Genomic DNA, 17,543 nt, shown 5'->3' on the forward strand with positions numbered 1-17,543 from the left:
ATAGACTGATACGGTTAATTTGATTCAGTTTAAAATTGTTAGGCAACCAGGATTTCTTTTGCAGAGTGTGTATGTGTGTGTATCACAAGCACATAATCAATATATGTAATGTGCACACACACACATCTTATGTCAATATAAACTTATTTTATGGATGTGATTAATCTTCACTCAGCACTTTTCATTCACACTGCAAAAAATGCTTTCCTTGCTTAGATTTTTTGTCTTGTTTCTAGTCTAAATATCTAAAATTTCTTATATCAAGAAGCATTTTCTAGACAAGCAAAACATATGGTCTTGTTTTGAGAAAAAATATGCCAATATTAACCGAGTTTTTCCTTAAAACAAGCAAAATAATCTGGCAATGGGGTGAACAAATTAATCTTGTTTTTTCTTTTGATGTAATATTATTTTGCTTACGCCATTGGCAGATTATTTAGCTTTTTAATATTGGAAAAACTCTGTTAATATTGGCATATTTTTCTCAAAACAAGACCATATGTTTTGCTCAACCCGGGCTCATTGTGGAAACGTAGCCGGGAGGTACGTATTCGAGCATTTTTTGTTTTCGCGGATCCGCGAGAGGCAGCTGTGCGCGCTTTTTCGCATCTCGGGCGCCTCTTGGGAGCGCGCGTCGTTCTCGCGCGAAAAGCCGCCCTCCTATTCCTCCTCCTCCTTCCCTAAACCCGGGCGATGGTTTGCAAAAGCCGTCCAGAAAAAAAAACAAACAAAAAAAACAAAAGCCCTCGTCTTCGATTCCTACCGCGTTTTCGGATCCCGCCGCGTTCTCGCCCTTATTTTTCGGATTCCGTTTTTCATCTTACCTGATTTCTGAAATCGCTGTTCCCCGGACTCGATCCCGGTCGTCATCCCCGCGGCCGGCTCCTCCTCCGGGGCCTCCGCTCCGCCGATGCAACGCTGTGAGCTAAGCGGACAAACTGGTTGCTTTGGGAAAGCCCTCCACTCGGAGGCGAGCTGTCGGCCGGCGAGCGCGAAGAGGAGAATCGGAGCGGCGCCACACCGCCCCGCAGCGTTCGCTCGAAAAAAATTTAACGCGTCCGTACGTACCTCCGGCCTTGTAAATCGGGGTCTCCAGAAACGTCCGCGGGGCTACGTTTCCAGAATGAGCTTGGGTTGGTTTTGCTTGTCTTGAAAATGCTTCTTGATATAATAATGTTTAGATATTTGGACTAGAAACAAGACAAAAAATCTAAGCAAGGAAAGCATTTTTTTGCGGCGCATAAAGCACATTTAAAAACATAAAGCTAGAAAGCAGAGGATTTGAGTGTAGAAAATCACCTTTGTATCGTTCAACAGAAATAAAAAACTAGCTGGAAACACTTTAGTCCAGAGGTCTCAAACTCAATTCCTGGAGGGCCGCAGCTCTGCACCGTTTTGCCCAAACCCTAATCAAACACAGCTGATCTAGTAGTGTCTAGCAGTCTTAAACACCTGGATTAGTCGATCAGCTGTGTTTGATTAGGGTCGGAGCAACACTGTGCAGAGCTGCGGCCCTCCAGGAATCCAGTTTGAGACATAGGCTTTAGACAGACGGTCCATTAGTTCACGGTATTTACTAACATTAAGTATGAATAACTTGTGCAGCATTAATTAATCGTAGTTCAGCATTAACTAATGCATTATTAAGATCCACACTTGTGCTTGTTGACTGAGTGAACATGAACTGACGTAATTAAACTGAAATAGCATTATCACAGATGAATAAGTACTATAATCAATGTATTCCTAATAGACTGTTGATGTTAGTAAATACGTTGACTAATAGACTAATGTAAAGTGTGATTATCGGCCGATCTCCGACTGATCAATCAGAGCATTGCTAGTGTATAGTAAGCGAATGTCAGTGTTTGCGTGAACTACCCCTTTATTATGGACTGTTGATGTTATAATACTGTGTTAGTGAAGCTAAACCTCAGTCCCGAACTTCTCCATCTGGAAGATGAGTTCAACAGCGGCGTCCACGTCCTGCACGATTTTCTCAGGCTCCACCAGCGCGGGGTCGAAGCGGAAATCTCGGTGTCCGTGGAAAACCGTCTCCTTGATGCACTGGCTGGCGTCTCTGGGCAGCTCCATGTGCGGGTTGTAGACTCCTGTGCACACCAGGATGGACTTGCAGGACGTGGCGGAGGGCGACGCTAGCTCACTCTCCCAGCCGTTCCCCGTCTCCACCTCCTCCGGGACACTGGCGGGCGCTCCGGTGCCCGTCACCATGTTGGCCACTGCTTTGGTGGACGTCCGGGACACGCGGTCCTCGAGGTAGCGGTTGTAGAGGTTTGCTCCGTAAATATCAGTCATCAAGTTGTCTCTGACAGCAGATTGCAGGAGTTAATGTGTTAGAAAATAAGAGAAGCAGACGATCATTTATGAGTCAAGTGTGTGTGTGTGTGTGTGTCTCACCCGATGGCATACAGTGATCTGATTGGTGCTCTCCAGCCTCTCTCCACAGCCTGTTCTCTGATCAGGAACTCAGCGAAGTGATAGGTCAGTTCACTGGGTTTCCCCATCAACGCCTCGTACTTCAGCTCTTTCCCAGTGATCTTCTTATAGATGCTCTCCAGACACACCATGAAGGTGCCGTGACCGAACCTGCAGACGGGAAGCTTCAGTCATTCACTGGCTGTCCATCTCACATCAACAAAGGCTCATGAGGCTTTAAAAACCAAAGTAAACACTTGAGTGTGCGCCATGCAGGTGAGCAGGCTCGACAAACCACCTGTAGGACACACTCCTCCTGTCCCAATACACCAGACACTGTTAGAAACACTTCATATGTCTGTTTCTATGACTTCTATCTTCATTTATAGCACCTCCTCTTCACATTGACATCAATATATCTTGTTGAACAGTATCTCGGGTCATTATTTGCTCTCTATTTCCTGGGGATGCAGATTGTGCAGCGCCATTAATGAGACCCAAGAACTGTGCTGAGATGATGCCAACCATCGAGGACTTCCAGGACAACACACACACTTAATACACAAATACAGACATCACCTATATGCTAGATAGCTGCAGGTGAACTATCACTGCGCCCCAAACGGCACACTATACACGATGCTCTTATGCACCGACACACTCAACAGCACGGTATATGAATGTAGTGTCGTCCTAATTGACACATTAATGGTTTATTACTAACTGCAAGTAAGCGATGTGTGATGCAACTTGTGTTTATGTAAAATAACTTTAACTGTTAAAGCTATTAGTTTCTAGTTAATTAGCTTGAGCTATTAGTAGGCCCACATGAAATCTGCTCATGCAGAAACGTGCAGATTTTCAGCCCATAAAGTCCATTTATTTACATTAAATCTATTTATTTACTTGTGTAAATTTATATTTATTCAGTTTATAATTAATTTCAGTAATATTGTTAATATAAAAATGTTCAAATTATTTATTTGCAGGCGGCGCAGTAGGTAGTGCTTCCGCCTTAAAGCAATAAGGTCGCTGGTTCGAGTCTCGGCTGGGTCAGTTGGTGTTTCTGTGTGGAGTTTGCATGTTCTCCCTGCGTTCGCGTGGGTTTCCTCCGGGTGCTCCGGTTTCCCCCACAGTCCAAACACATGCGCTACAGGTGAACTGGGTAGGCTAAATTGTCCGTAGTGTACGAGTGTGAATGAGTGTGTATGGATGTTTCCCAGACATGGGTTGTGGCTAGAAGAGCATCCTTCAAAACGTGCTGGATAAGTTAGCGGTTCATTCTGCAGTGGCGACCCCAGATTAAAAAGGACTAAGCCGAAATGAAAATGAATGAATGATTTATTTACAATACAGTTTGTAAAGTAGTTATTTCTGTCTGTAATGTAATAATTCAGTTGATCTATTATGAGACACTTGTTTTGTTTACCATTTAAGTGGATCTAATTGGATTTTCTTTGTAAACATTAAATAAAAGTTAAAAATGTATGATTTGTTTATTTCATATATTAAGTTTTTAGTTATGATACTCCCAAAATCATTCTGCATAAATTTGCTGATTTTTTTTTACTAAATTCTGTGCAGAAATAGCAAAAATGACCTGCAGATTCTGTCTGGCCCCAGTTATTAGTAACTCATTTTATCTAATAACCTTAACTTATCTAAATTTGATTGTAATGCAGACCTTTGAAATGCTTTGTAATGTAATGTGTGTGTTTATTGAGTATAGTCATACACTCAAAGTGCTTCACAATCATAAAGGGGGTCTCTCCACACCACCACCAGTGTGCAGCTCCACCCCCTGCCGGCCTCTCGAAAACCACTTTCAACAGCAACCTAGGTGTTCCCATGTGGTCTCCGATGCAGGAACTGACCAGGCTCAGCCCTGCTTAGCTTTATTGAGGAACCGGTCTTGGGCTGCAGAATGATATGACGTGCATATAACAATGATTATTGTGGAAAGCGCTATACAAATAAACTTAAATTGAGAGTACACAGTTAAAAGTCATTAGTTGACTTAAAAAAGTGAAAAAACTCATTGCCTTATAATTATTAGGTAAACAATCTATGTGCATAATTGTAAAAGTTAAGTTGATGGGTTAACTGACTTTTTAAAGTAAAGTCAACGCGTTTACTCACTGTTTTAAAATAAAGTAACTAATCACTTTTTTAATCACTCATTAATTTACTTTCCTTCGGCTTACTCTCTGATTTATCAGGGGTCTCCACAGCGGAATGAACCACCAACTATTCCAGCATATGTTTTACACAGCAGATGCCTTTCCAGCCGCAACCCAGTACTGGGAAACACCCATACACTCTCATTCACACACCCATTCACTATGGGGAAATTAGTTCATCAATTCCTCTATAGCACATGTGTTTGGACTGTGTGGGAAACCGGAGCACCCGGAGGAAACCCATGCAAACACGGGGAGAACATGCAAACTCTACACAGTAACGTCAACTGATCCAGCTGGGACTCAAACCGGCGACCTTTTTGCTAACCGCTGAGCTGCCTCAAATCGTTTTTTACAGTGTAAAATAGTGAGGAACCTCCCCGGTCTCCAGTGATCAGTAAGCGTTTGTAGGTGTTCACCTGGGGGAATGAGCCTCTGCCATCCACATCAGGTCCATGTTGCAGGCCAGGAGAGGCAGATGTGTGGAGTGAGCCGTTTCATAAGCGCTGCTCAGATTCCCATTGGTCAGAAGCACATCCACGATCAGCTGCAGGTTTGTTTCCCACCGGATGGGCTCCCCGAACAGAACTACAGCTAAAGCACACGACACAGAGAGCCAGAATCAAATCTAAGTTTCTATTTTTAAAATAAAACCTTCAGTAATAAAAAAAACAGGTTAAGTATTTTGTGAATCACACGGTCTTTTCTGTTTATTTACGGTTGTGAATTGCATTATGGGATGTTGATCTCTGCTCTGGCCACTTCTGATGGTGTAAGTTTAACTCTATAGTTTAACAAAGTGACTTTTACTGATATTTTAGCAGCATTTTGAGATAAGATATTGTTTAGGAAGTAATATAGAGAGAATTAAGTCAAATAACAGAAAATGTGATGCAGTTTATTACCAGGTTGGTTATCACAGCGTTATATACACCAAAATACCAACACAGACAATATAGCAGAGCAGACTATTAAAAAAAGTCACTTTAAAAAGTTTTAAACACTTTAAAAACTTTTTTAAAAGTCAAACTTTTCAAAATCAAAACCTTTTAAAGGAAAGATCAATATCCCATAATACAATTTAAAAGCAGAAAAAAGTAGAAAAACATGAATCACAATATACAGAAAACAGCAAAATTACAGATATATTTTTACACTGTAATTATTTAATTGCACTATTCTTTATTCTTTGAATTCTTTCTTGATGTAGTCTCCAACTTAAGTCATATCCATTACATAAACACTGCCGATAATATGTGTGGGGTCAGGATGATTAGTTGATGTATTTACTAACACGAAGTAACTATGAACAATTCTCAACATTTAATTAATCGTAATAATTCAAAATTTATCGATGCATTATCAACATCCAAATTCATATTCAAAGCAGAATAGCTGAATTCAGCACTGTTTTTCAGATAAACCTGTACAGTTGAATTATTCGCCCCCCTGTTTATGATTTTCCCCAATTTCTCTTTAACGAAAAGATTTTTTAACACATTTCTAATCATAATAGTTTTAATAACTCATTTCTAATAACGAGTTATTTTCTCTTTGCCATGATGACAGTAAATAATATTAGACTAGATATTCTTCAAGACACTAGTATTCAGCTTAAAGTGACATTTAAGGGCTTAACTAGGGTAACTAGGCAGGTTAGGGTAATTAGACAAGTTATTGTATAACGATGGTTTGTTCTGGAGACTATCGAAAAATATAGCTTAAAGGGGCTAATAATACTGACCTTAAAATGGTGTTTAAAAAATTAAAAACAGTTTTTATTCTAGCCGAAATAAAACAAATAAGACTTTCTCCAGGAGAACAAATATTATCAGACACACTGTGAACATTTCCTCAATCTGCTCAACATCATTTGGGAAATATTTAAAAAAGAAGAAAAATCTAAGGGGGGCGAATAATTCTGACTTCAGCTGTATGTTCACTAGGCATGTTTCTTAATTATCTGCAAACATATTTCTATGATTTGGAAGAGTGTTGCACACAGCACGTTTAACACTAATCAATTAGGAGATGATGAATGTGAGGATGACAGTGGAGCTGTAAATCCCACAGTAACATGCAGTTGTGTGCTGAAGTGTCTTACCTTCCACTCTGGGCAGGTTCGCCACAGGAGAAGACTGAAACAACAAGCAAAGTGTCTGGTTTCTTTCAGATCTGACAATCTATTTCATCTGAGACTTCTCAGAGACAATTCCAGCAATTCAACAGGTCTTTTTTTTCACTTGAGCTAAGAATTTTTAGATATTTGTACAAGAAATGAGACAAACAAAGTAAGAAAAGCATTTTTTTCTATTGTGTTTATTCCATTTTTGGATCTGAATACTGTTAGACTCCCCAGAAAATCATCAAATGATGCTATTCATATCGCAGAAAAATAAAATATCGCAATATCAGTTTTTTTTCCAATACTGTGCAGCCTTAATCAACATGATGACTGCAGGAGGAGGATGAAGACCACATCTCCCATGATTCCACACTCCGCAAGAGAGTCATCAAACTGCACCTTTGTTTATTGTGAACAGACGCCCTCTAGTGGACAAAATCACACAGTGTGCCTTTAAAGTAGATTTTCACATGCATGAAAATGGGACAGGAGAACTGAATCTGCTGCTATTTTTGTCTTCTGAATAACCTCTTCATCATTGCCGATGGCTGCTCTCTTCTAATGACATTTATGTTCCACCTGTGCTAATCTGACCTGACGGTGTCCTCTGTTTAAAAGTGCAGGCTCTCTACAAAATAAAGACTAAACTGCACATAATCCATGAACTAAAGCAGTGTAGTTATAAGCGTATCATAAGAAAGATACATTAAAGAGATAGTTCACCTAAAAATGAAAGTCATCATTTCCTCACACTCAGGCTACTGTGAGTTTCTTATGTTCTTATATCAAAGTCAATGGCTGTTTTTTGGAAAATACTTAAAAATAATTCTTTAATTTTAATCCAACAGAAGAAAGAAATGTAAACATGTTAGGAACAAATGAGGAAATGATGCTTTTTTTTGAAGCGCTGATTCAAAACAAACTTAAGTGTGTGAAAATGCATTGGTAGTCGAGTTATTAAAAACATAATGACTAACTTCTTACCTTGACTAATCATAATGACTTTTTAGTTAATAATGATAAAGATAATAATAAGTGAAAATGACTAATATTAAAAAAATTATAATAAATAAAGTAATAATAATACACGGGTCACGCACCGGTAGTTTGGGTCTCCTGTTGTGGTCCACCATGTCCAGCAGAGGGAAAGACTCACGCAGCATATCGATGCTAACCACGTTTGTGAAGCCCACGCTGATTTACTGCGTTAAGAATTCATCTGTCTCGTGGATTAATCTAAAAGTGATTATCACTGTTGATCACAAACACAAACAAGAGATTGGGGGAGAGATTGTGATAATCCTATTCCTCTCTGAATCCTCTCGCATCATAATACTGTCCGATCCAATGCCTTGACGGAGGTGCTGCAAAGGCCAAACAATACTGTCATAATCCCTCAGAGGAGGGCGCATTCACATCCAAATCCTGCAGCAATCTTTTAAACTTTACGTAGATTACAAGAGTGTTTACAGTGAGCTGTTTACATTAATCTCAAGTGCAAGTATATTTGATAATAGTGCAAGTACTGATGAAATCAAACCAACCATGTTGATTTTGTTAGCTCACATTGCTAGTTTTGAGGTAAACAGTTCATCTGTGCATGTCATTAGGACAAAAAACAATGGTTTGCTCTTGTCATTGAAATCTGCAAATGCACTTCCTGTTTGTTTTCAGTTCAATTTTCAGATTAGATCTGTCTGAGGTATTGGGCGGGGCTAACACACATAACCACGCCCCTCCAGCTGTACCAGTAATGGTACAGTAATGGTGAGCAGGAGTTAGGTTGTAATAACTCTCCCCCATGCTTCTGAATGAAACGCCTACTATACTACATCCAATCAGCTCACAGTAGAAAAAACAAGCCACGCCCACTATTTTTGCTTTTAATATTCCATCTCTCTAAAAACTGCATCTCAATAGAAAAATAAAAGGGGGTTTCTGATTCATGTGAACTTTAAGAGCTAGTCTAGAGCGCCATCTTGTGTTAAAACTAGCCCGGAGCACTGTCTGCTGTTAAACACAAGCCTTGAGAAGGCAGAAGCTGAAGACACTGAAGGATACTTTTTGGCGATGTCGAGCACAGGACCTTGTCCAGACACCAGCACAAACTTGTCATGATATTTCTTGAACATCCTTAAAGGGCTGTGAGACATCATGACCTGGTCTTGAGAGATCTGAAACCAAGCAAACAGATTATCATCCATGAAAATCGTACTGGTTGATGCACGTGACAAAATTGGTCAAGATCAGGTCTGCTCTGGTGTGTTTGGTATAACACTTAAATATACCGTGTATATAATATCATATATAATTTTAACTTATCTTAAAATCATTAAATTATCCAAAATAATATAAATATAAAATTACAATTTGTCTTAATTTAACAAATTAGCATACAAAAATTAATTAAGGCCTTTAAATGGAATAAAAAAAATAAAAACTAATGTATCCAGGGCCATAAAATACTATTTATAACTTTTATAACTATAACATTTATAATTATATAACTTTTATAACTATAAAAATGCTATTATAGCATATTTTTTAAAATTAATAATTAAACTGTATTTATTTCACAATTTCACTTAATTATACATACTTTTTGTTTACTGAAGCATTAAAAGAAGCCATAAATAAATAAATAAATAAATAAATAAATAAAGAGATCGATAAAAATGTGCACAAACAAAAAGTTTTTAAAAATATATCAAAATTAAACAGACTAGCCAGGTCATGTTTTCCCCACTGAATGTGGAAAAGTACAGTGCATTTCCAGGGCACAAAAAGCTGATGAGTTTCACAAAGCTTTCGATCTCTCATCATTTAATGCAAAAGCTGAAAGAGACTCACAGGAACACCCAGTATGTGTGACAGCTGATCAGCCTTCTTCTGTCGTAAGCAGTTTCCAGCATTTGTGACAAAGACGACTGGGACCAAGAACTGGCCCTTGGTGTCCACCAGCTTCTGAAAAGCTCTCTTTGCGGCCGGGATGGGGGTCTTTCCTCGAACCAACACTCCATCGATGTCAAACAGCAACCCGAAGCTCGGATCCGACTGTTCAACAGATCACAACACAAAGAGTTATTACTATTATTATTATTATTATTACAACACAGGAGTAATTATTCAATGGCCAGAGAAGATAAAGCACACATCAGTGCTACCTTTACTTACTGTAAATTCTGAAGTTTGCTTTAAGTAAGTCTGTTTTCTGCTCTAACTGTAACAGATTCTCTAATTTATTATTACATGTAAATAAGTATTTGCAGTATTCATCTGCATTAGTGTAACACATTTAGGTGTGAAAGATTACATCAATGTAATTTAACCAAAACACAAAACAATTTTCTTGTGAACGCTTAACCCAAATAACCACATGTGAATACAAAATCACTACTGCACTGACAAACATAGTCAGTCATGACAGCAAATGTTTATATGTTGCTGTAACTTACTTTAATTAGTTAATAAGGTTTCAACAAATTTTACAAGTTATTCAAAGTTTAGCTTAATATTTTAGTCAGTTTACTGATGTGAACTGAGATGACTGGAAAAGTTAATTTGATTCAACTCAAAAATTGAAAGCAGCAAGAATATTGTTTTTACACTGTAATGTTTGTGTTAAAAGTGTTTGTGTTGTAAGTGGTTTGTGTGACATATATATTAAAGATATAATATAATAATTCATAAAAATATAACCTCCTATAGCTGGAAAACAGTTTTTTATGTGATTGTGAAGGACTGCATTTTTTGTCTTTTTTTTGCCAGGAGAAAAAAAGCAGTGAAGAAAGCTCTGCTTCTGTCATAAAGGTCTGATTTAATTTTAGAAGTTACAGTCTGCATCATGAATCAAAATTTAGATTAAAACTGTAACTATCAATCTCCAAAAATACTGGCATCTTATGTCATTTTAATAATGGTTTCTCTCAAGGTTTTTTGGTTTTTCTCCAGTTTTTTCCCCTTGACTTTCGCAAATTAATGAAGTACGTTCCTCGCCGCTGTCGCCACTTTCTTGCATGGTTCGGGACTTGTGGAGCAAGTGTATTTCTATAGAAATAAAGATTAATTGAATAAAAATTTAACTTAAAATGAGTTGCAAGTCATTGCCATTTTTGATATCTGCAAATACATATTCTCCAAAATAACATTTAGTTATAAATAATATCGTTATAATGACATTATCAATACATTTTTAAACATAATTTTGGAGCATGAGTTCTCCATCATGGCACTTGGTGAAAAAATATCACAAGAGCCCTTTAATAATTATCTTTGGGGTGGATTAAAATGATCATTTAAATCCTGTGTTTAGAAGGATAGGCCTTATTTCTTATTTATCCAAGAAATGTATCTTACTGAACCGGAAAAAAAGAGTATCCTTCAACACTTTAAGCATGCATATATTAAATGAGGCATTGCATATGGAATATTTAACAGTTTGGAAAATGAAATATATGGAATATCTCACAGTTTAAAAACAAATCTTAGAATATCTTGGAGATCTGAATTTTTTACCAGACCTATTGTAAACCCTTTGACCCATTTCTGCACCCTTTACTAACCATTTATAAGCTGTTTATTTATGCATAAATGCATTTTGTATTATTATTCCTGGGGTCAAATATAGTCCTTGAATAAATGTATAATAAATTATAAGTATAATTAAGCTAATTGAATGAAAACACATTTATTTATAGGTTAAAGACAAAGTTTTTAGCCTTCCGTTTAGATATTTCCACAGTGCTGTTGTTTAACAGATCATGGACATTTTCAATACAATCTGGATCTGTTGATGTGATGATTTGTTGTTATTATAAACTGATAAATAAATAACACAAAATAAAGAAATGAATGTTACTAAAAGATGTTTTCCGTCATGCAGTACAGAAATAAACAGCATTGACATTATCCAGCTGGACTACAGGATGCCGTGAACACAATGCATGACCTTTTTTCCCAGATTTTCTTTGCCAGGAAAGATTAGATTTCACGCACAACAGAAGATGCTGCTGCGTCACTCTTGACCCACACTGGACATTTGTCCCTTGTTTGTTCTGTTTGCGTATACACTTGAGGATTACAGCCGCTGTGCTCAAATAAATCAGCTGCATGCTTAAAACCCTTTCATGTGTTTTTTTAGAAAAAGAAAATAATATATGAGATACTGATGAGATAATAGAAGATATGCAGGTGAAAAATGGTGGACATGTTATATAACCGGAAGCCCTACCTACCAATCAATCAATCAGTCTGTCTGTCTGCTTTTATGTTTTTATTTATGTTATTGAGTTATTGTTATTCTATTTAATATACTTTTACTGTATAGTTGGTTTGTGTATGTGAATATTTGTGTCTATCTGGATACCCGTGTATATGTACAGTATATTGTTTTTTTAATTTGTTTCAATTTTCTTTGTAATCTGTTGCCTCCTGCACATGAATGTTTGAGAACATATATGCTGTACATTTGTGTGTTTAGTTGTTTTTGTTATAAAGAGTTAAAAGCAATAAAATAAAATAAATAAATCAGCTGCACTGTGAGTTTCTGTCTATAAAAACCACTAATGGCAAACGTTCACCAGCGTTCTGAAAGCACTACAGCTACATTATTATATATTAGCAGAAATAACAACAATAACCTCTGTTAGGTTCATCAGACGTTTCTCTTTTTACTGAAGTGAGATGAAGACATTAGGGAAGAGGTTCAGTTTCACTGTCGTCATTCAGCAATTTGCTGATAAACCGACTGCAGGGTATTGACCTTATTCTGGGATGCAGAAGTGCGCTCGTTTTTGCTCATTTTAAAACTTCCAGATCAGTTGGGAGAAATGACTAGGAATAATATAATGGACAAACTACTTGCTCCTCAAACATCTTTGTTCATGACTATACATAAAAAGAAGAGCAATATAATATGAAAAGGTCAGTTTTCAACATCAAGCAGCAGTACAAGCTGTTTTCAGCATCTAGAAATCAATGGAAGTGAATGAAGGTGGAAGTCTGGAGCCAGAAATATTCCAATAGCTGCGCCCACTCGTACATGAAGAATAAGCTCAATAAGCAGAAATACATTCTCAGACCTTTTATAAGACGCTTTCCATACATTTGAACTTACTATATTCATTAAATAATAATTGTAAGAAACTAATCATAAACTAAAACATTATTTTACTGAATAAAAATGCTAATCCAGCAGGAGACGTCTATAAATCAGCAGGAATAACTGTTTTCTGCAGTGAAAAAAGCAGCATGATGTCAAATCTAGCAGGATTTTATTGATTTCATAAGCTAACAGCATTCTGATATTCACAGATTTCATTCAGGCAAACTTTAGCATACAACTGCACGTTGTATAATCAAGAATGTAATGCCTTGTAAAATAGCATTTTAAGCGCAACCTAAATCCTTTTTTGGCCTCTGACTGAATTTTTTATACGATTTTTATTCATTTTCAATTTTTGAAAATGTGCAAATTAATAATAAAATCGAGCAGTGCTATTGACTAATTAATCATTTCTCTTTGCCATGATGACAGCACATAATATTTGACTAGTTATTTTTCAAGATGTGTTTAGCTTAAAGTGACATTTAAACTTAACTACCCTGTGAAAAAAATATCAGTAATTTAGCAGTTTTCTGTATTTCCATGCCTTTATTTTTCCTTGTTTTTGTATGCTTTTGAATTGATTATGAGAGTATTGGAACAACTTAAAAAGTAACTTTTATAAACATTTTAATAGTTTACCTATTGCCCTGTTATTTTACAAACTTATTTGCCTTTATATTATTTCTTATAATTATTTCAAACAACTACAATGTCAGTAAAAGTCACTTTGTTAAATTGTAGAGTTGAATTTTCAACATTAGAAGAGAACAGAGCAGAGATCAACATCCCATAATGCAGTTCACACCCACAAATAAACAGAATCACAAAATACCTGTTCATTAACAGATATTATTTACAGTGTATGGTACATCTCTAACACAAAAGCTTAACTGACATGTGAATCTAACCCACCTGTCCTTAACCTTCACAATAATTGAATCAGATTGTTACCATTGTGTTAGCTCACATTCTTGAGTTCTGTCCAAGTTAATGAATATAAAACTGTTTTTCTCTGGTCTCTTCAATCTGATTCTGCTTCTGCCGTTTCTTCACTGATAACGTCAATTTATTGGACTGAACAGAATGTGCTTGAACACTGCTTTTTAAATGCTACTTTATTGTTAGAGAAGCAACGCACCCTACACCCTACACCCTACACCCAGCCCTCTATTCAATATTCAGTTTCAGCTGAAATACACAGGCACGATACTCAATCCTTAACTTTAACCAACCCACAAACCAGTCTACACCACTTAACCAGTTCCTAAAGTGTATCCCTCATCAGTAGCAGCAGAAGTAAATGTCCCTCATGACAAATATTATACTGTCTATACTGTATATATGTTATACGGTCGGGGAACAATGACAGGGGGTCCCATGGAGATGTCAAAAAGTCAAATAAACTTCATTTAACCATTAGATTTACCCTATTTATCTGTAACCCACAGAAGATTAAAAACAGTTATTAGTTACCTAAAAAACAACAATAGCATTCAAATGAAAAGCCATCAGCCTTTCAACTTTTCCTTTATAGGATTGGTGTGTTTACGTTAGATTAACAACACAGCAATAGCGTCAGCTGCAGGAGATTGATTTTATAGCACCAGGCTAAACTTTCTGGCACCTTTATGGCAATTAAATAATAATTTTCGGCTTAGCTCCTTTATTAATCTGGGGTTGCCACAGCGGAATGGACCGCCAACTATTCCAGCATATGTTTTAATTACAGGCCACAACTGAATATTGAGAATTATCTCTAATCTCTAGTTTCTTTAGGTGAGGTTAATATTAAATTAACTAAATGGCGATAAAAATGATGTGGTTTTTAGACTGTTGCACTTTATTTGTGTTGTCAATGTGCTCATATTGTTGTCTGCGCAACGTTTGTATATTGATAACCACCTCCAAGAAATGTGGGGGTCACAAGTCACTGGCATTGTTATTTTGGGGGTTTGAGAAGTTTGAGAACCACTGCTGTGTACTACTTACAACCCTTTGTTAATGAATGCTTCAGCATACTGTAGTATAGATAAACTGTTATAAATACAGTATAGCATAATTTAGTTTTGGCGAGGCAGTGGCGCAGTAGGTAGTGCTGTCGCCTCACAGCAAGAAGGTCGCTGGTTCGAACCTCGGCTCAGTTGGTGTTTCTGTGTGGAGTTTGTGGAGCGTGGGTTTCCTCCGGGTGCTCTGTTTTCCCCCACAGTCCAAAGAAAAGGTGAATTGGGTTGGCTAAATTGTCCGTAGTGTGTGTGTGGATGTTTCCCAGAGATGGGTTGCGGCTGGAAGGGCATCCACTGTGTAAAAACTTGCTGGATAAGTTGGCGGTTCATTCCGCTGTGGCAACCCCGGATTAATAAAGGGACTAAGCCCACAAGAAAATGAATGAATGAATAATTTAGTTTTTAATACAGTAAGCATTAGTTAATATAGTATAATATATAGAGTACTACAGTACAGGGTCATTTGTTTACATTACTATGGTTGTTGTATAAACATGGCAACTATAAACGTAAAGTACTTTACTATAGTATGGTTCAAAAACACAATATTTTTATTGCGACACAATAAAAGTAAAATAATCACCTAAAAAAGGACCTAAATATTAATATTTTTGGTGTATGTACAAATTAGTTAACTACATGGCATAAAATAAAACCTTCTGTTTAAAAAAAATACTGTTTCACTTAAAAAAATTCTGTCTTTTTATTAATTCATTTTTAAAAGTGCTTCTATGGATTTTATCCATGTTTTAGCCTTCCTTATTGTGCGTATCCTTTGTAACTAGCTTAAACTAACTTTTTATAGTTAATATTTATTTTGTTTCACACAATCTAACTTTGCAGGGGTTCAGATATTAACATGTTTTAGCTGGCGATTAAAATAACTCTTCTAGTCAAAACAGAATCATGAATGTATTCTTAAAAAACAACATCATAACAGATCATGTGTAAACATGTTTGATAAGTACTGCTGCTGCTCACAATAACAAAATCAGCAGTACCTGCACTGTAGTTACACTGTAATAACATCAACACACAAGAAATGACAGGACTAATGCTAAAATGTCATACAAGATCAATGTCAGGACAGTCATGACACTGATCAACACCTCCAGAGAAAGACTCACGGATCGAGCAGGTATTGATCAGGGTCACAGCTGGCCAGGCATTTATCACACTTTACTATTTACATTTATCGGGCTGTGACAAAATTTGTGTTCAGGATATACACATCCAAAGCTTGAAGCAGCAGCTGTGACACTGATCAATACCCCCAGAGAAAGACAAAACCCCCAGTAAACAGCAGACATTCGCATTCACTCAAGCGAAACAAACGGAAAATGAAAGCGCCGGTCGGTCATGTATTGTTAATTAGGAAACAATTTTGACAGATCATCATCATATCTCTGTGTAAACATGTTAGTTTAGTGTGTTTGATATGTGACATTACTGCTGTTGCTCGGAATAACGCAATGGATAGTAACGTGATCAACATTGTAGTTACACTATAATAACATCAACACAAGAACTGACAGGACTAACGCTAAAATATCTTACATGTCAGGCCAGCTGTGACACTGATCAATACCCCCAGAGAAAGACAAAACCCACAATAAACAGCGAGACTAACTGCAGACATTCACATTCACTCAAGCGAAACTGGAGGAAAATGAAAGCGCCAGATCACCTATGAGGAAAACCAGAAGGAAACGGAAACACTGCAAACGGGCACCGAATAATGATTTTTAACCCGTGAAAGCAACGATCTCCGCACAACTGATCGACAAACATCACATTCTGCGGTACATGGAGGACTAAAACCGCATCTGCAGCGTTATATGAAGGAATGGAGCGTCACCTCAGAGCAGAGCCCGCGCCGCACACACCGCCAGCCGCCGCTGCTCGATGCCCGCCTCAGCAGCGCGTTCATCGCCCTCATTTCGACACGACGCTTCCCGATCCGCTTTCGACCGGCTCCCGTTTCTCCATACGGCTTTTGTAGCGGTGCAATGTGACGACAGAGAGGAGGAGGTCCGAATCCACCGAAAGACTCGCGTCAGGGAACAAACAATATCGCCGGCAAACGGAGGACTGAGATCTGCGACTCCAACAAACAACCGCCGATTCCGCACTGCGAGCGACGCGAAATAATCACGCGACGCGACGAAAGAACCTACGGCGTGAGTGACGTCACCGGTTTGTTTGTTTATTTTACTTTTGCAAAGTGAGCACCACAAAACAGGCAACAATTAACATTGTAAGGAGCATTCATACTTTCAAATAAATACGAGTTTTGAATCGCATCCAAAATAAAGATATTTGTCTTAAATCAGAATTATTAGCCATATAAGGGGCTAATAATTCAGTAAGGCTAAAAATAAATATATTTTTATATTTAAATATAACTACACTACATTTATATATAAATTTGCCCAATTTTTGCAACTCATCTCTAAACATAATACTTTTAATAACTCATTTTTTTTTATTTATGTTCTCTTTGTCACGATGACAGCACATGTTATTAGATCGGATATTCTTCAAGACACTAGTGTTCAGCTTAAAGTGACATGTAAAGGCTTCACTAGGGTAATTAGGGTAAAGTTAGGGTAATTAGGCAAGTCATTGTATAACAGTGGTTTGTTTTGGAGACAATTGAACACTAATATTGCTGAAGAAGCGAATAATATTGT

General features: G+C 37.3%; 1 protein-coding gene across 1 annotated transcript; it reads right to left on the reverse strand.

Annotated features, from left to right (window-relative positions):
• Positions 1-1,867: 1,867 nt before the first annotated feature.
• Positions 1,868-16,973, reverse strand: zgc:77375. The gene is given in 8 exon segments (NM_205631.1): positions 1,868-2,326; positions 2,419-2,607; positions 5,036-5,210; positions 6,721-6,754; positions 7,842-7,935; positions 8,803-8,915; positions 9,592-9,795; positions 16,709-16,973. Coding segments are annotated over 8 exon segments (1,290 nt in total). The 5' UTR covers positions 16,790-16,973; the 3' UTR covers positions 1,868-1,926.
• Between the last annotated feature and the right edge of the window lie 570 nt (positions 16,974-17,543).

Source organism: Danio rerio, chromosome 11, assembly GCF_049306965.1.
Source record: "Danio rerio strain Tuebingen ecotype United States chromosome 11, GRCz12tu, whole genome shotgun sequence".
In the NCBI taxonomy this organism is placed as follows: domain Eukaryota; kingdom Metazoa; phylum Chordata; class Actinopteri; order Cypriniformes; family Danionidae; genus Danio; species Danio rerio.